Raw genomic sequence first — 20,818 nt, 5'->3', positions numbered from 1 at the left:
TTCCTCGAGAACGCTCCTTTTATTGGCGCAAAAGTTCGCAAAGTTGTTTCCGCAAACGTAATTTCCTGGTACCGGTAAAACCGGCAAAGGTAAAACGCAAACTATGTCGCCGGACGAAACCCATGTAATACAGGGAAAAATTTACGTCAGTTTCTCTGAAATTAAAACCACGCGTCTGTTTCGTCCTCTCTTCTCAATCTATTTCTAAAAAAAAAAAAAAAAAAAAAAAAAAAAAAAAAAAAAATATATATATATATATATAAAAATCATAGAAACTTCACCAAGCGAGTTATAATAATTTATAAAAAATTAAATAATTTATAATTACGAGAAAAAAAAATTGTGATTGCAGAATTGATATCAACGAGAATTACGATGATAACGCAGCGTGCGTTATGCGAGCTATCAATCCGGTTAATCGGTCAAGTGTAAATTCGAATGTCGGTGCCATCGGGAAATCGAACGAAAAGTTCGAGCCAAGTAGTTTCGACAACCGGGTTCTACCAACTGCACGAAACCTACGAAACATACGCGTCCTTGATCGTGACCCGGATGAGGTTGCATCCAAGATTTAAATCGCACTTAACGCATGCAATCCAGTATAACATTAAAGTCGCAAGGAGAAGCAATGCGTTTCCAGATTCACTACGCAAATAAACTTCGATAAGACACGACGTTTCTCTGCCGGCTCAAAATTTATACTTCATTACTAATTTTATATATTCGGCAATATTTATATTTAAATTTTATTTATATTTGCGTATATATTATTTATACAAATTATGTAAGTGACCACGAACTGAATGAAATATGCTGCCAAATTTGGCGATCATCAGAAACGACGCTTCCTTCATTTTCTGGTCTCTAGAAGATCCCGCGGTACCTGCTGACGACTAAATTTTGTTACTCCGTCGTCCTTCATTCTGACAGATAGAATTCGTCACAAGCTCGGTAGGAATCTCCCGAAGGTCCAAGCGAGTAAATAATGGACTGCTCTCTTTTCTCGTTCCCTAGACACGCAAACCCGTGCCCGAGATGTCTTGTTGAAAAATTCGCGAGGAATTTTGGGCAAAAAATATGCGCATCAACCTATTCAACCTCCGGTCTGCGCTGCTTCGATAATTCTTGTCTTGTACTTCCTGCTCTTATTCATTTTCCATATATATAATATATTGATGTAATATTGATCTATTTAATTTCCAGCACTCGATGTACTTCAGTAATTCTCGTCTTTCCCTTCGTATTACAATTTGTTCTCCGCGGGTAGTAATGACCTAATAGAGTTTTATTCCATCTCGATGAAAAGCATTCAGTCGGATAAATGGAATTATCAAGAAATAATAATTCTCGTCTTTTTTTCAAGACGATCGTTATGGAAGATGCTGCGGAACTTTTCCGACATGATCGATAATTTTCTTCTGATTTTAATAGGCTTAAAGATATTACAAAATATTCAATGTATCTCATTTCTAAAAAAAATTAAAAATATCACGTGTGGCTTCCTATAACTTTGTAATAAATAATCTCCGTGTTTTTTTTAAACATATTATAGATTTAGAACGATTTTGGAAAAATAAGCTCGTCAATTTTAATTAACGAATCAAACGCAGATGAATTTTATTTTATTCCGCTCTTTTCTTGCCGCATCGCGTCGTGGTCGACTTGCTGCGGTATTTCCCCTAATCGAATCACGTCGCATCGTCCCCCGTAGATCGTTACCGCTGTCTATCACATTATCGTGTACGACGGATAATGGAACGACAGAGCGGAGAGAAGGAGCGTTCGTTCTTTCACGTTTAATGGATTCGTCACTCGCGAGCGCGGGGAAAAACGAGGGAGAACAAGTGTAATGGATAAGGATAAGATCATCTCAAGGGACTAGTCGTTGCGAATTTTCTAAACACGCCGCTCGGATGTATCAAAGTGACCGATCGCAACGCCCGATCCGGACGAGGCGTTGCCCGCGTTTCTCGCAAACTTAACTCCATTCAAAGACTCCCTTCCCTCCTTTCATCATCAGACACCCTCGTGCTACTCGACGCGCCGTCGTCGAGCGCACGAATGCGACTGCCGAGATCGCGGCCTGACACCGAGTCCCGCGATCGGGGATGAAACGCATCGAAATATAATGCGAATTAAAGACGATGGTATACCACGATATCTTCCTATATCGCGCTAATTGGAAAATTGATATTTTCCAATATTTTCACTATTCCAAGAGAGAGAAATAATCTACGAAATATAAGTAATAGTAAAATATTATTTACCTGAGAAAAAATAGAGGAATAAAAATATATATATGCGACTTTCGATAAATTTATATAGCAAGCGGAAAAAAAAGAATTATAAGTTATAGAATAGAAATAATAATAATAATAATAATAATAAAAAAAAAACTAGAATTTTTAAGTAAAATTTAAAAAAAATGACATTTTAATATATTACTGACATATAATTAAATATATATATATATATATATATATATATATATATATATATATATATGTATAAAACTTATAAAAATTTGTTTAAATAATTTAATTTAATTTAAATAACTCATTTAATAACTTTCAATTTATGCATGTTTAGCAAAAGTTGTATGTATCAAAGCTCTTTTCTTTCATGTTATTGTTGGATTGAATTGAATATATACCTCTCCTCCAGAACACCTCGTTTTAATTATTCGACTATATGTGCAGGACCGAAATGCGCATGCACGTTTTTACCCGGTGGGACATTTATTCGACATTGTGTCGTGCGTGACGTGTAGTATTAATGCGACCACGAGGTATGGGGCACGTTGATCTCCATCGAATCTAATCTTCCTGAAATCGAACGTGGTAGGAATTAGCATGACCACAGAACTGATCTGTCGCGACGTTAATTTCAATGGATTTTATAAAAAAGAGCTATAGATCGTATTTATATACATGAAATGTTGGACACGAAACGTAAAAAAAAAAAAAAAAATGCCTTTATTGAATTTAGAGCAGCTATATATTTAGGAATATCGATAATTTTTAAAGCAGCGACATGTATTGCATTTATAAACTACTCGCAGTTGAGATAAAAAATTTTTATGAAGTCACACAAAACATGATATGTGTATGTCTGTGTGGAAAAGAGTGTAGAAAATATCATTAAATGACAAATACTGCATAGATATAAAAGCATCCCGAGATTTTTGTGTAATTTACCATATAACATAGAGTTAAGACATTTATAATCGAATCTGTCAAGTCTCTTGAGCATATATAAGATCTACTTTAAATATATAATCTATTTAGCATTTATTTTAAATCCGCGTATTTAAAGTAAATCATAGTTGAAATTACAAGCCCGAGTGGAAAGCTCATCTTCGTGAATGAACGATTTATTTATAGTAAACAGCGATCAATCGATTATTGTGGAAACCAGAAATATCTAACGTGTATATAATAGATGCCAAAAAGGAACTTTGTCGAATGGATACCAATCCCAGAAACGAATCATTTTGGACACGCCTTGTTTCCGGAGTAACGATCGGAGTTCCACAAAAGGCGACACCTTTGCTCTCCCCTCCCCATTTACTTTTTTCTCTTCGGGAAAAAAAAAAAGAACCGAGACATTCGAGACATCAAACAAAATTGGTTTCTTTAATCCTATCAGTCGAAACATTCGAGCGAATTAAAATCACATCTGTCAATTTATGGAGAGAGTGTTAAAATACTGATTCGCTTCATACGTATTTCTTACTGTATCTTTTCTCTTCCAGAGTCTCGCGGATCTCTTCGCGCACCTATTGCATTTTAGGAGGGCAATTAAATGCGTACGAGAGACGAAGAGGGACGGAGAGAAGGCGAGTCGATCGCGAAGAATGGTGGAGAGAACGGAGGAAAGAGAAGAGGCGCGAGGACGGCAATGCGACGGCGGTTGCACCACCACGGCGGCGTGCGTCGGATCAGCTGTGAGTCGGGTAACTCGAGTCAGCTGACTGCCGGACGGACGGCGGACGGCATCGCCGCGCGGGGAGGGGGGAGAAGCGACGCTCTGACTCTGCGACAATCAATATTCCGCTCCCGCTCCGCGTGCGCGTCACGCGTTCTCTCTCTCTCTCTCTCTTTTCTCCTCCCTCGGATCACTTTGTATCTGGATATTTTGTATCCAAGCTTTATCGCTCGATCTTTCTCTGGATTATGATTATCCGTTAAACGTTCACTTTTCTAAATGCAAATAGAAAGAGAGTAATCTTGATTAAACTATATATAAGTATTTATAATGGAAGCTATCATTCTATATAAATCTCACACTTTAAAAATAATTATATAGTATTATATATTATACATAAATCAAATCTATCAAAGAATCTGGCAGTGTAAACGAACTTTAGTTCGAACACATCTTACATATAAATATTTGAACTATTTGATAAGTTAGTACAATAATGGAAAATACAAAATTATATTATTATATATAGAACCAGATATATATAATAAAATATGTAAATTTTATATATATAATATAAGCAAATACTTTCGCTATATAAAAAAGAAAAAAAAAATTCAAATGAATATCTAGAATATATAAAATTTTAAAAATCAAAGAAAACATCAAAATATATCACAATAATAATATACTTCAAGAAATAATAATTTTTAGCTCCATATTTATTTAAATAAGTTTGTTCGGAATACGATAAAGAGTCGCGACATGTCTATTTCAGTCCTGGAAGATTATATATTTGCAGATTAATAGTCGATGATGTAGCGATGTCTGGAAATAGCAAAAAGAAATAATCCATTCGTTATGTCATCGCTGCTTGCAGCAAGAGCGAAAATTGCGATGCGATTCACGCCTGCTGTACTTTTCAAGATTGTCGGAAACGGCTTTAAACAGTGAAACTCTTCAGCGGATATACAACTGGAAGAGATTCGATAGATGTCGATGAGAAGGTTTTAGAGACACTCGATATAGATTTTCAAGTATCGCTAGTAGTATCTCTTGACAAGATAAGAAAAGAAAGACGCTATCACACAAATAATTCATTCGGAATTTTATACCGAACTCGCGTTCGATCAAGATACGTTGAGAATAAACACAATGAAAAATTTAACGGTACTTTTCTATACACAGAGAAAAGCTTTCGATTACTATCGTAAAACTAATCAATCCTGAAATCTGAGATCCAATATAAAAAGGACAACAAATTATCTCGATTCTAATCATCGAAACATTATTGTACTCGACAAAGGGATGCTGTAATGATAATTAGCGAGAGACAATCGGAAAGATCCAACGATATTGTCTACGTCAGAAATTAGGACGGAAAGCACGGCAAGACTACGAAATTACATCCCGCGGTCTCAACATTACATCCTTAATGACCGAAAGCCAGAGAAATAACAATTAAAGTTAAGGACGGGGATCCCTCAAGTCTGTGATCCTGTACGGGCAGTTTAACTTAAACCCGGATAAAGCAATGAGATCGCAATTCTGGCGAAATGATTATCAGAAAGATCGACGAGAGAAAGAGAGAGAGTTCGAAGGTTGGATGGCTCGCATCGAGAAGGGCAAGGGGGAGGGTTGGCGCCAGGGCGCCATCGGAGCGGCTGATTCTCTCCCTTCGTCGGGATTACATCCTTACAGGATGCGAATCGATGGACGGACTGAACGGAGGCGCCTCGAAGGCGCCTCCGCGTGACGTCGCGGCGCTACCCCCGACAAACATTTTTTCCGATGTTTGTTTACTTCCCCATCATTGCACCACTGGGGATGATTTGCTACGATATCTCTCTCCCCCTCTTCTTCTTTCTCGCGAATTACGCATTCCAATTTCTGTCTTTGTAAACATCGCGAATGGCAGCAAAGGGCAAAAATAATATTCAGTATAAAATTTGCAAGAATATAATGCGACAAAAAATATCATTCTACTTAATTGAGTATAATATATTCCAGGGTTGGGAACGTTACTCTATAAAAGTAACGCGTTACCGTTACCGTTACTTGGAAAAGTAACGTTTCGTTACTTTTTCGTTATATTTTTGTTTTTTTGTAATGCCAAAATAAGCTATTAGATTATAAAATTATTTAATAATCAATATTAAATGTAATAATCTATGTTACAATTAAAAACTCTAAATTAGTCTCTATTTAGCGAGCGTTTTTTATATTAAACTTATTTAATGATTCTAATTTTTTACATTAATATCTTTACTTTTTAATACACTTATCTTTATAGGAATTTAAATTGTAATTTACAAATTTCAATTCTGTCGAAAATTTTTATCAAATTTTGTTTTTAAATATTGATAAGAGAAATATTGATATTATTAAGAGTGTATTCCAATATTCACTATCAGTATTGTAAAATCTATAATTTATACGTTACTATAGATCTTCAATACTGGCAGTGACTATCAGAATGCAGCCTATGATGAGAAGGCTAGAAAATATTTTTCAAAAAATACATCCATTGAATAAATATAAAATAATAAAAACCAAAAAATAACGATAAGAGTAACGGCTAATTTGTTATCGTTACTGTAAAAATGTAACGACGTTACCGTTATCGTTACAAACAGAAAAAAGTAACGATCGTTAACGAAAAAAAGTAACTGTAACAGCGTTATAAGTAACGCGTAGAATATATTATATTCTAAATTAAAATGGAGGGAAGGAAAGAGAAGACCACAACCGGATAAGATTATTTTTATCGTGCCAGAAAGGGTAAATTTCGCACGTCGCGCATCCCTTTCTCCCCACACGGACGAATTGGCGTGTAAACACTTCCGCTTAGAGGAAGGTTTTCCCGGTTCGCGGTGTGTCCAAGCCGATTGTGGGCAGTGGCGACAGTTTGCGGTTTCTGCGGTTTCTGCAGCCCTCTCGTCGCGTCGAGCCTGACGTCATCTCTCGCCGGAAGTCCATTAATCGGCTCGCGTTTCATGTCCTTCGCGAAACCGCCTTCCTTCGTATTAAATATTCGTATCGCATATAGAATGAATCGAGAAAAGTTGACTTCCTCCGGACGACGGGGATGAATCTTTCAACGAGGGAGGGACGAAAATTGGTAACGCGCATCCGTGAATAGCGATTGCCTTTAGCAATTTATTAAGTGATAACGCAATGTCAAAGTACAGTGTCGGACAAACACCGTGACACTGCGGAAAAGTAATATAAGAGAAAGTCACGATAAGGAAAACAGCCGATGGATTTCTTTGTACCGTGACATTGCCGCAATGTCAATGTCGCTATGTTAATTAGCCTAATGAAAATGTATGATCCAACTCGGTGTGCTTGCCACGCGACAAATACCGACGCGACATTCGCAAGCGGAACACGCTCTCTCAGCAATCTGGAATGTTTCATTTCACTTAGAATCGAATAAACTATATCACCTGCTGCGTGTTTCGAGAATAGACGTTGCTACATTATTTTGATATCATATTTTAATTACTATACATAGCGCCATCGTAATAAATCTATTAAAATAAAGCCACTGAAAATGCGCGATCAAACGTCAATGGAGTGAATGGAAGCGAATGCAGAGATTCGTGTTAAATTTTTCCTCAATTACGACGTATTTCCTTTCAAAGTGCATTTCATTTTTTTTTCGCAATTTACAAACTGACGTTTGCGAGATGGCAAGCGCTTGATTCGATATCTTCAATCGGACGGTCATTAAAAATCGAGGTCATATCATCGTCATCTCAATTCCAGCTTCGATCTCTATAAGCGAGGAAGCATCGAGGTGTGAAGCTTGCCCATCCAATAGCACCTCGCCAAATGCAAATATTGACTTAACCTTAATCGTATGCTGCACCGCATCGTCAAAGTTCAGGAGAATACGCAAATACATATACTATATATATATATATATATATATATATATATATATATATAGGCACATATACTATATATATTTACGTCTATATATAAAGAGGGGCAAAACTGAGGTTCTATTTAGCTATTCATGCGCTTGAATCTTAATTCGCCGAAGCTTTTCAATTTTAAGCAACCTTGAAACTTAAATATAACCCCTAATTAAATCTTCGATAACTTCTATCGAGGAAACATCGAATAAAAATTATTCGTAAGATAAAGTACCTTATGTATACATAAGAGCACGGCTGACATTAAATAATCTAAAAAATTGATAATTAAACATAGGAATACTCGTCGCTAAAATAAACGTTCGGTTAAATTTTAAAGTACAGTTTATGATTCCTTTTTGTTGGAGACTAATAAGTAATTATTAATCGAGGCACTTCTTTTAGACTTAATTTTTCGAATCCTATATTTTACGCACAGGAAAAACAGTAAAAAAAAAAAAAGTTACTGGCAAAATCGTACACGCATCGCGTTACGATTAAAAGTGGAATATTTTGAAGGCATGTATCGTGTTTGGTGCGATAAAAAACCGACGCAATATACAAGCATCCTTGATGAGTTTCGAAAACCGCAGAGACGGCCGGCCTCTTAACCACGTCGAGCGCATGACAACCGTAGGCACGTGCTACGCACGTCGCGCGTCACACACGTTCGCAGGGTAATTACGTCACACGGATACGCAAGTAAAGCCCCGCGATACGGCTGATGCGAGATTCTACTCTGGATGACATTTTCTCGATTTAGGAAGATAAAAATATTTCATCTACTTTCGTAGAAATATTCTGTATTTTATTCTTTGCGTAAAGATTTTGTCACGTTTTAAGGACTTATTTTCAAATGAAATACAGATTTTTTTTTAAAGGAAAAATTATATATATATATATATATATATATATATATAATTATTACATATAATCTGTCCGAGTAATATCAAGACGATTACAAAACAAGCCCTTTTCATTGATTCATTGTGTTATAACGTGTAGACGATCTAAATCACGACAAAGTCACAAGTTATTATCTAAAAATATTGTTCGATATAAAGATGATGTCGCGAACTAAATACTGTATCTCTCTTATTATTTATTACAGAGAGAATCAAATTGTGTAAATTGAGACTCTTGCGAGTGGTTGCCTGATAAGAATTTATTGTAACCCTACACTCTTTTGCAGCGTCATATATACAGGGTGTCCCATTTTAAAAGTTCCATCCTCATAACTTTTCAGGATCAACGTTTGAAGCAGAACGACTACTCGGATAAAAATTGTAGGAAACAAAGGGGGCTATCTAATAGTGATCTTGGATTTGACATTAAAGGTCATTTTCATGGTCATCTGAAGGTCAACTTCCGTTTTTTAAATGGAACCCCCTATTTTTCATTACATATTCTTGTAATTTATCTCGAGAGGTTATTACGGTAAGATTGTCTGAAAACTGAATATTTTACGAAATATTTTATTTTTTATATCAAAATATGTCAGATTAAAATATAAAATAACTCAAAAAGTACTTAATGAAAAAATACTTTATTATAGTGTTTTGGAAAGCTCTCGAGATAAGCTACAAGAATATGTAATGATATATAGAGGGTTCCATTCAAAGAACGAAAGTTGACCTTCAAATGATCTTGAAAATGACCTTTAATGTCAAATTCGAGGTCACTATTAGACAGCCCCCTTTGTTCCCTACAACTTTTATCCGAGTCGTTTTCCTTCAAACGTTGATCCTGAAAAGTTATGAGGGTGGAACTTTTAAAATGGGACACCCTGTATTTTCTCGCTAGATTCATTTCGTAAAATTAGCGAGAATAACCATGGCGCGCTTTGTTTCGTGACCCGGCATATCGATGCTCGTATATCTCTTCGTGGCGGATATCTTAGACCTTGTGAGATATAAGTCACTTTACAAGCTTTCGGAAAAACAACTTCGTCATCTGATAAAACAAATTTCTCCGTATTTTCAGACAGCCTTCCAATAGCCTTTTCATAAATTTACATTCCACTACATAATATTTTTTGCGAACAGATGTTGCAGGAAAAAGGTGAAGAAAAATGGGATATACACTTTATTCGCTTTATATCCTAATTTTATCGTGTCTTATGACAATAATATGATTAGATCATATTTCCAGTTGTCGCATGACGACGTATAAATACGCTTCAAATGGTATCCTTCGACGTAAACATGTTTCGTAATGACTAAAAAAAGGCATTGGTATTACTAAGCAGTTGCTTGTGCTATTATTGTTTCGCGATGACGTAAGCCTAGACGAATCGCTAAAGGATGAATTGCAAATGTTCTCTGTTTGTTTTGTTACATTCGACGTCGTCTAATCGTTAACAAAGTCGATATCGGCGATATCTCATTTCTCAAGTCATGATAACGACGATGCCAAGATAACGACTTGCTTAAGATTCGCGTAAAAAGACAATAACGCACGCGAAAAAATGATTATTATACTGGTTTTAACCGGTTGCAATTTTTTTCTTCTTTAAATTTCTTACATCCAGAATAAAATTGTAAAAATAATTTTTTATTCTAAATATAACATTAAATTTTGTCGCTTCTTATTTTCTCTCTCTTAGAAATATTATTCGAAAATTGTTGATATAAAGCCGGCATTTTGTATGCAACGACTGAACCATTTAGGTAAAGTAAAAGATGTAAAAAAATTAATTTGCGTTACCTATAGAAATCATGAAACTAAATTCCGACCAATTTCGAGCCTCTGTATATGTATATCATCGACACGTGAGCACTTTTAGCGAGCGAAATTGTCCGTGCAGTTGGTGTCATCTCTCGCTAGATCCACAAGAAAGAGAACGGTGCATCTATCGAGCATCACCATGACGCACAACGGCGTCAGTATACAAGATATGCAAGATACAAGGACGCCACGGATAGCGTTTTCACATCGAAGCGAGACAAACCGGAAACTGACCTGCAGAAACACGTGACCGTATCCTCGACGTCGATGGAGAGCGACGTCTCGATGGCGGAGTATTTGAGGACCTTCCTGTTACCCAGACCGAACATTGGGACGAGATCGCGGCGGTACCAGGGGAACGTGGGCAGGTGTGCCGGGGGCATAAAACAATGAGAAGAGCGAGGAGGAGAGGCGGGCAGGAGATGAACAGAGAAAGAAAGAGAGAGGGAAAGATATATATATATATATATATATATATATATATATATATATATATATACTTTGCTCCGGTTGGTTGGAATCACTCGACCGGTCGTTAGGCCAGTAACGGAGCACAGACTGACATTGCCGTTCTCCAGGCAGCGGACAGGCAGGCAGGCAAGCCGCCGTTCGTCAGGTACCACCACCTCGCGATCGTCTATGTCGCGGTCGACCTCTCCACCGCCGCCGTAGCAGATAGAGAGAAAGCGGAAGAGAGAGGGGAAGATGCGGATATACTCTGCCGGGGTAAGAGGGACCGGGTGAGTTCCACCGTGTTCAGGAGGAAGCCGGTGACGCCGGAGATCGGCGAGAGGGAAAGAGAGGGAAAACGGTGAAAAAGACGATCTGAGAAAAAGAGATGGAGAAAGAGAGAGAAAGTACCCAGGGGCTTCTCCGTTCTCCTCGAGCGGACTCGTTATAATGCAATTAACGATTGGCCGAAGCGAAACCGAACAAGTTCTACGTCTATTAAACATGTTGTAGCGCAACGCGTGATCGTTCGCTCAATTGCGATTCACAGCTGGTCTCTTCGGTACCTGTCACGAGAAAATTCGAACGCGCGAAGAGCAACAGAAGCAAGAAAGTATACACAATCACAATTGGATTATAGAGACTATTATTCTACGAATAAAAAATTCAATTTCGTCGTTTGCAAGATTTTCGCGAAAAATGTAACAAAATTTTGCATACGATATTTATATATCTTTTTTATCAGATATATACTTATATTTTTTTTTTAATAAAAAAATGTTTTCTAAAAAAATAGTTTTCTAAAAACAGTTTATATATAATAATGTATATTGTTCGGAAATATTAAATTTTTTTTTTTTTTGATGATTTAGAAAAATAAAACTTATATATTTATTTAACTTTTTTCAGCCGATAAAGGCTTAAAAAATCATTTCTTTCAAATTATATAGTAAAAAAATAATAAAATTGATATAATATAATAATATAATTTCCTATATATATATGAATGCAATTAAAATAAGTTAAGATTTTATTCATATTGTTATTTGTTTTAATATCCAAAGGTTGCCGAAACACGGCCAGTGTCAAATGACATATGTATATATATATATGAAAATTTTAACAACGTGTTAATTTTGACCCAATTTCCGTTGTCTCAAAGGATTAATCAATAAACTACATAAAATTTTAATCGTCGACGAGTCGCTACTGAAATGCTTCTTCGTTTATTGGCTTCATGTCAATATGTCTGCTATAGAAATAAATATTGGACAGACGAAAGGGCGTTTCGGATGTTTCGGAAAAATTATAGTAACAGGTACAATCTCGTGTATAGATTTTTGGGGAAAATTTTGAATAAACAATCTCACAAATTTTTTTTCACTCAATTTTTTCATTATACAATGAAAAAGAGAGAAAGCAATGATTATTCTGTAAATGGATTAGGGCAGGATATATTATTATTATTATTATTATTTTTTTTTTATTGCTCCGTGCCTTGCGGTTTTGGATGTCTTCCAGTTTTTACATTTGTTATTCTGTCTTTGTTTGTTTGTGTCTTGTGTTGCGTCGTGTGTTTCTTTTGTGTTTTCGCAATAAATTAATGGTCAGAAATTCTTAAAATTTCTTACAATTTAACATATTTAAAATCCTCCAATCAAAACTCAACCTTGAAATTATAAGGCAGGATATAACGTTTTTATTAATTGCGACATTGCGAATGCTAATCTTGACGATGCGTTCGGACGAACTTGGAACGACGATGGATATACGTATGTACGACAAGGGACTTAATATATTCCATCTGCGCGTATAAATACGCGCAATACAAGTTCACGGAATCGCATATGTAAAAAGTTAAGGCCGTTTCTTGCGTGCAACATTTTATTACATTTGAATCTGTCAAAATTATCTTTAATGCATCGATTTTTCACGCATGATAGAACTATCGGATATTTCGTTTTTAATTATCAATAACAGAAACTTTGATGAATTTCGAGACGAAAAAAAATTACAAAATATAAATTCTAAAATAATATATTTATTCCCTATACATATATCCGTAATATTTTATATTTATTCGCAATGGCAAAAAAATAACGCACGATGTTACTGTGTATATATGATCGAATGTACGGGTTATCGATAAAAAATATTGTCAGACAAATTACGGAACGTCGAACGTGTGCATTCGCGGTCTGAATGGCAGTTTGAAACGTCGGAAAAACGGCGATCGGCGGCGAAATATTGCCAAGAATAAAGGCAGTTGTCACCGGTGTCCGCCAGCTGAGAGAGAAATATCGACGCCAATTACGTCTATAGCAAATAGATATCGGAGTATTACACGGCCGATTCGAACTAGCCGATATACCATCGCCAATTGCGAACGAGCGTTACAAGAAGTCTATTATTAGAGCAAGTTGAATCGGAAAACCTTACGGCACGTAAATTCGACAAATTATCTATACTGCTATCTAATATGGGAAAATATTGTAAACAAAGATTAAAAAAAAAAAATAATTAAAAAAAAAGAAAAATCATTGACAGTTAAAACTTTAAAATTACATTTCAAAAAAATAATATCAGGCGATATATTTAGCATATTTATAACAGAGTTTCTAATAATATTTTATCTTTTTTCGTACTCTTATCTAAAGTCTATATAAACATTAAAAAGCTGTCGTTTACAGCTGTTGTTTACTATGTAAATAAAAAAACGAATAACTTAATCGCGCGAAAAATTTCATGCAAATGCTATATGACATCCGATAGAATACTAGTATCGATTTTTGCTGCGTTTCGAGAACGACCGATGCCTATCGATTACTGATAATGAATATAACCGTAGTTGTTATCCAGCAGAGCGAGAGTATTCCGCGAGGCCGATTATTTTTGCTCACTCGTCCGTGAATCATCCGCCATTTCTCCATTCACGAATATGCCAATGCCAACGGAAGACAGTCGGATGACATTATCGTGAAAAATGAGCACGGAGATAACGAGGGTGCGGATGAATGTCAAGTAATGTCGACCTGGACGTTTACAGACCGCGACATATCCTTCGGAGATCTTTAGAAATAGTCAGAGCGTGAACAAGTCTCATAAAAACCAACAATCTAACCCTTAATCGATAACGTATACCTACCGTATGTATACGACGATATTATTATATCGTATAGGAACATGAAGGAAATTAAATTTTGACGTTATTATTCAATAATTTATCATCTTTCGAGGGCAATAGAATGAAGGTCAAGTATCAAAAATGTTAATAGACGCAAATCAAGCTCTTTTGAAGAAGTATGAGAATGAAATTTTCTCTTTGTTTAAAATTAAACAATTTACATTTTTAATTTATCTTTGAATAATAAAACATCATATATTAGGTGTACAACTTTGCTTCCGCCGTTTTTTCCCCCCGAAATTCGAGGCTTTATTGTAAAAAATTGGTTATACATTTATGATTCAAAGTATTGTCCACTCCCAATGATCGTGCCAATTCTTTTTCACTTTGACTCGAGTCTTCATTAAGTAATGCCTCCAATTCTGCATCTTCGAAAACCTTCTCTCTTCCACCGCTATGCCGGTCCTCGACGTGAAAATCACTGTTCTTGAAGCGTCGAAACCACTCGCGACACGTTCTTTCACTAATAGCGGCTTCACCATAAGTATTTGAGAGCATTCGATGAGCCTCAGCCGCAGATTTCTTCATATTGAAGCAGAAAATTAAAACCTCCCGCAAATGACGAGAATTTGGCTCGTAAACTGACATTTTCAATCGAGAATAACTTTATGATGCGGACACAAATCGACTAATGTTTCTATGGAGTTACGTTGACAGATGCCCAAGTTTATTGCACGACGTCTACGATCTATTTATTTCGACTACTTATCGCTAAAGCCATCTATAGGAAAACGGCGGAAGCAAAGTTGTACATCTAATAATATTCCAACATGATTTTAAAATGACTCGTCAAACTTTGCAGAGATGTGTTCTCTGATCAATTGAAAGTCAATTGGAAAAATCTCTTCTTAGCAAGATTTTAATATTAAATATCTTCCTCTTCATAACTTCCTAACTCCTATTCCGATTAAACATCTTAACGAATGAGAAAACATCTGTCAAGAAAAAGTCGCCTTAAAATTAGATAAATCTTGTTTCTGAAAAGAAATCGCGCCCTTCAAACGTAATGCTTATTATTGCATCGCGTCGATCAACAAACACGATATAAACTTTACGCCTAACTTTACCGTGATTTTCCCGCTTGCACAATAAAAGTCTCGATATCACGGCAACGAAGCGCTGGCGATAGTATCTTGCGATAAACGCGATAACTGTGTTTGCCCGGAAAAACTGGCAGGATACTCGCGAGCACCGCCATCGTAAAAGCCGACGATAAAGTGACTGTTATCACGAAATAAAGTGGTGGGAGTGCATTTAAGTGAAAGGCGCGTTCTTGTTCATTTATTAGCAATTTTAGTAATTTAAATAAGCGTTATTTTAAAATTTTTCTCAACAACAAGCTTGGTGACATCTTATAAGAAACAAAATACGAAATATTATATATAATATATAATATTTTATATAATATTATATATAATATATAATATATTATATATAATAATATATTATAATCAAAATGCCTAAATATATTTAAGGTAACACCCCCCGAAACTTTTTTTTTTTGTTTTTTCCCCAGAAGAACTCTGAAACGTTTTCGTTGATTAAACTTAAGTCTTAGTCTCGTATAAATAATATTCCGAAAGTGTCTCAGTTTTATTCGATTTTTAGAAATTGTAAAAAGACATTCCCTATTAGCCTATTTATATAAAATAAATATCATATAAAATTATATAAAATAATTATATAAAATAATTGCACAAGTTGATAATTGATTTTTAAGAATACAGTTTAACTCTGCGATCAATTCTAAAGAAATAAACAGATATCAATCCTTGTAGAACATGTTATATATACAAAGGCATATAACTTGGAAAATGTAAACATCGATGTTTTGCGATAACATATGCGACGACTATAATTAACAGGGTGTAAATATTTGCGCGATAAAACGCACACCATTTTACTTTGATATATTTTTGCACATGTGACAATATATGAAATATTATTTGAAAAATAGATATGTGCGTGTGTGTGTGTATGTATGAAGCTGTTATCATTTCGAGGAAGAGCATAAATTATTAAGAGTTCTAGTTAAAAAAATACTGCGGGTCGTTAAACCACAGAAATTATCTCAAAACAAACTGAGATGTCAAGCTTGTCGCAGACAAGTTTGTTTGCAGCGTTTCACTGTGCCCTCTGAAATTTCCCATATTATTTTTCGCTAGATTTTGAGAAATTTATAGTTCTAAATAAATTATAAAAAAATGAGATAGTTCAAAAAATTAGTATTTACTTCTTCGTTATAGGAAAGACAATCTGCGTTATCATAATTTTCAGACGATGATTATATCGATTAACTTACGTGGGACGGAATGTCTTTATAACTTACGTCACACGTACATGTAAGTCTCAATGTCGATTTTAAAAATTAGATATCAATGTCATAAAATGATAAAATTTATTTCAATTCACTTTAAATCGTCTTGCCTGTTGTCTGATTTCGAAACGATCAGTCGCGGGATCGAGTCGAACGACGATACTTACGTTCTACACGGAGGTATCGAATACACTACTCGCCATCGATTTACTCCGCCTCGACTTTTTTTCTACAAACTTCTCCGAGATCGTGAAGAATTACCCGACACATCGCGCTGGATTCGTCACGTCACAGGATTTTGGCGAACGCGTAACCGTGCGTGAATCACCGAGGAAGCCAATCGTACCGCGAGAGATCGAGGTGAGTCATCGCTTGGTTCGGTTTCGCGCCAGCGAGCAGACTTTACTCAAGTCGTCATTTTCAGCCAAGTACATTAATGCAAAACATTAATGCTATATTGTAGGAAGTAAAAAAAAAAAAAAAAAAAAAAAAAAAAAATTACCTACGTGATACTCGGCTGCGAAAAAATTTGATCTCGCGAAAGGCAAGTATATCCACTAATCGATTGATGGACGCACATCAATCATGGGATACACACCGTACAAAAAAACATCACGTTTTATCTCGATGAAACGTTTTACTTACTGATTATCTACACGTCGATTAATCGTTTCTCCGAAACAATATAATTTTACAAAGTTAAAAAAATTTTGCCATCAAAATTAGCGAACATATAAATACTGGCCTTGAAAGTATTTTATGATTTTATCGAAAACAAAATTCTTTCATAGTCCGCATGCGGTATATTCGTATTTTTTAATATACATCTATATACATTTATATACAATTTATATACATTTAACGGTAACGAATTAGTCGTTACTTTTATCGTTATTTTTTGGTTCTTTATTATCTTATATCTATTCAATAGATGTATTTTTTGAAAAAGATTTTCTAGCCTTCTCATCATAGGCTGCATTCTGATAGTCACTGCCAGTACTGAAGATCTATAGCAACGTCAATTATAGATTTTACAATACTGATAGTGAATATTGGGATACACTCTTAATAATATCAATATTTCTCTTATCAATATTTAAAAATAATGTTTGATAAGAATTTTCAACAAAATTGAAATTTGTAAATTACAATTTAAATTCCTATAAAGATAAGTGTATTAAAAAGTAAAGATATTAATATAAAAAATTAGAATCATTAAATAAGTTTAATATAAAAAACGCTCGCTATATAAAGACTAATTTAGAATTTTTAATTGTAACATAGATTATTACATTTAATATTGATTATTAAATAATTTTATAATCTAATAGCTTATTTTGGCATTACAAAAAAACAGAAACATAACGAAAAAGTAACGAATCGTGTTCCCGGTAACGCGTTACTTTTATAGAGTAACGTTCCCAACCCTGTTAATGACGTCCGTTTAACGCCGATGGCAGATACCGCTAATTAAATCACAAGTCCAAGGGAAAAGCATCCGGTCAGAGAGGCCGGCAGTCTTTAAAGCGATATCATCGTGGAAAGAAATGCGCAATGTCAAATGCGAATTGTCGTCGCTTTTCGAAAACTAATCGATTTATTTATTCCCATTAATAGTATAACTGAGAAAAGGAAAAAGATAATTTTACATGGGGGGAAAAAAAAAGATTAATCAAAGATATGGAAAGAATTCTTTCATACTCGACAGAACTCATCGTCAGTTGCAATCGCCTGATAATCATTAAGTCGAAGTTCGATATCTGGCACAAGTTATAAAAAGTTTAAATGGGATTACATTCCCATTTAAACTTTACTAAAAAAGCCCCTATTTTCAAGATTCAAGAAGAATTAATTTTTTTTTACAATCGAGTCAATAATCTTTCGTCATTTTTAAGTTTAAATTATTTTTAACTGCAACCATCTAACATCACCGTAGCAATGATCATGAATAAAATATAAATTCAACAATATATTACAAGTATAATAGAAAATAATTAAAGTTTATAAATGCGAATTATTTACAAAAAAGAATACCGACATTGCATTCATTCTCTTAAATAAGATATTACAGATATTTTGTTCATGTTCCAAGCCGCTGTTGAAATGAAATCTTCGATCTCAAAGTTATGCAATCTGACGCAAAACAGAGAGAAAGAGAGAGAGAGAGAGAGAGAGAGAGATATCTCAAAAATATATGTGATCCGAGCGATGGTTGATTGGCAGAAAGAGGATCTTGTATATTGATTTTTCGAAAAAGTCAACAGAAATATCTCGTAGTTGAGGAAATAAACTTGACCTTAGACAAAGCCGATTTCACAATCCGGTGAAAGTAGAATAAAATTCATAATCATTCGTGCGGTGGTTGCGTATATCTCGTCGCGGCGAATAGAAGAATTCAGCTTGCAAATTTTATGTATAAAATAGTGTGTCGGGGAGAAACTTTTATGCATAAATCTCCCTCGTAAAGAGCAGGCTCGCGAAACTCGGGGGAAAATAGCTTGCGGTATCCCGAACGGGATGGAAAAAACTGAGGGATCATTGTTCCATGGTCGATTCGATGGTAATTGTAACATCAATTCCTCCGCGTTATACGAGCGGATTCGCGTGTCTCGCGAATTAAGTCTGATAAATGTGACTCCGTCGTATACTCGCGTATCGCCTTTGTTATCGTTGGATATTATTGTACACTTAATACCATCGAGGAACGAAGTTAAGAAATACGCATCGCGAAAGTAATATAACTATACATGTGTCTCCAATACATTTGATAACACATTATTTCTTTCTCTCCTGAAAATAGTTAATAATATAATTTTTTTTTAAATTTAAATATTCAATTAATATCTCGCGGAACCAAAGGATGTGTGAGGTGGCAGTAATAAAGAAGTCGATAATAAAAATAATAATAATTAAATTAAAATAATAATGTGAGAAATAATAATAATTAGTTGTAGTGTGTATATAAATGAATAAATAATTGTAAATAAATGATAAGTAAAAAAGTAATTGTAAAAAAATGTGATAATAAAATACGATAATATTAGATGTACAACTTTGCTCCCGCCGTTTTTTTTTCCCCGAAATTCGAGGCTTTATTGTAAAAAATTGGTTATACATTTATGATTCAAAGTATTGTCCACTCCCAATGATCGTGCCAATTCTTTTTCACTTTGACTCGAGTCTTCATTAAGTAATGCCTCCAATTCTGCATCTTCGGAAACCTTCTCTCTTCCACCGTTATGCCGGTCCTCGACGTGAAAATTACCGTTCTTGAAGCGTCGAAACCACTCGCGACACGTTTTTTCACTAATAGCGGCTTCACCATAAGTATTTGAGAGCATTCGATGAGCCTCAGCCGCAGATTTCTTCATATTGAAGCAGAAAATTAAAACCTCCCGCAAATGACGAGAATTTGGCTCGTAAACTGACATTTTCAATCGAGAATAACTTTATGACGCGGACACAAATCGACTAATGTTTCTATGGGGTTACGTTGACAGGTGCCCAAGTTTATTGCACGACGTCTATGATCTATTTATTTCGATCACTACTTACCGCTAAAGCCATCTATAGGAAAACGGCGGAAGCAAAGTTGTACACCTAATAGCAACGTAATTATATCGTAATAATATAAAAAAAATATCAGAGATATACTGTTACATAATTTTGTTACTGTTGTTATTGAAACATGTATTTTGTAATTATTTTTCATTTCTAAAATTTTACTGTGTATCGAAAAATATTAACGAATATTTCATCGCGTCCGATCTAATTGTAATAATCGCACGTGCGATGAACGTGCGATTACAGGCATCGATTATGGAAAAACATTTGATACTTTGCAAATATGATTGTAAAATATTTTCTACATATAACTGAACTCTATCCAATTCAACCATGTTAATAAGCGTACATATATTATGCCTTTTACGTAAACAAATTTAATACGGCCCGAAAATACACGACTGAAACTGAATTTCGTCAATTTTCCTTTGATGATTTACCAAATCCCGATTCCCTTGCGATCGTTAAAGGAAACTTTATATCGCAGATTTACAGCAAAAGGGAAACCGCTAAGTGGTCTAAGTAAATCGAGGTTGCTCATTCAACCGATCCTAAAGCCCACGCTAACCTCGATTAACGCTAAACGCGATTAAATATACTTTCTTTCTCTGTCTACCGTTATATCTGATTGTAAGTCGGAATGTCTATATCGGAAAATTTCCTATAGATATGTCAATATAGCGAAAAATGACCGACAACGATCTCGTTTATTTTCCGTATCATCTGTAT

The 20,818-nt window shown here is 35.0% G+C and overlaps 1 protein-coding gene across 2 annotated transcripts in view; it reads right to left on the bottom strand.

Moving 5' to 3' along the window:
- Window positions 1-20,818, bottom strand: part of Mob2 (MOB kinase activator 2) — a 29,934-nt gene that overhangs the window by 6,945 nt on the left and 2,171 nt on the right. Inside the window, exon 1 of one of the 2 annotated variants that reach the window (XM_070302525.1) lies at window positions 10,809-11,141. The exons of the other annotated variant lie outside the window; for it this stretch is intronic. Within the exon in view, the coding sequence (XP_070158626.1) occupies window positions 10,809-10,957 (149 nt within the window). The 5' untranslated portion in view covers window positions 10,958-11,141. Of the gene's footprint in view, window positions 1-10,808; window positions 11,142-20,818 lie in introns of those variants that run through there. 2 annotated transcript variants of the gene reach the window in all.

The sequence above is a fragment of the Polyergus mexicanus genome, unplaced genomic scaffold, assembly GCF_030449975.1.
Source record: "Polyergus mexicanus isolate NDT 795.1 unplaced genomic scaffold, iyPolMexi1.0 SCAF_10, whole genome shotgun sequence".
Taxonomy (NCBI): domain Eukaryota; kingdom Metazoa; phylum Arthropoda; class Insecta; order Hymenoptera; family Formicidae; genus Polyergus; species Polyergus mexicanus.
The sequence above is the reverse complement of the archived record's forward strand: the minus strand, read 5'-3'. Positions and strand labels throughout refer to the sequence as shown.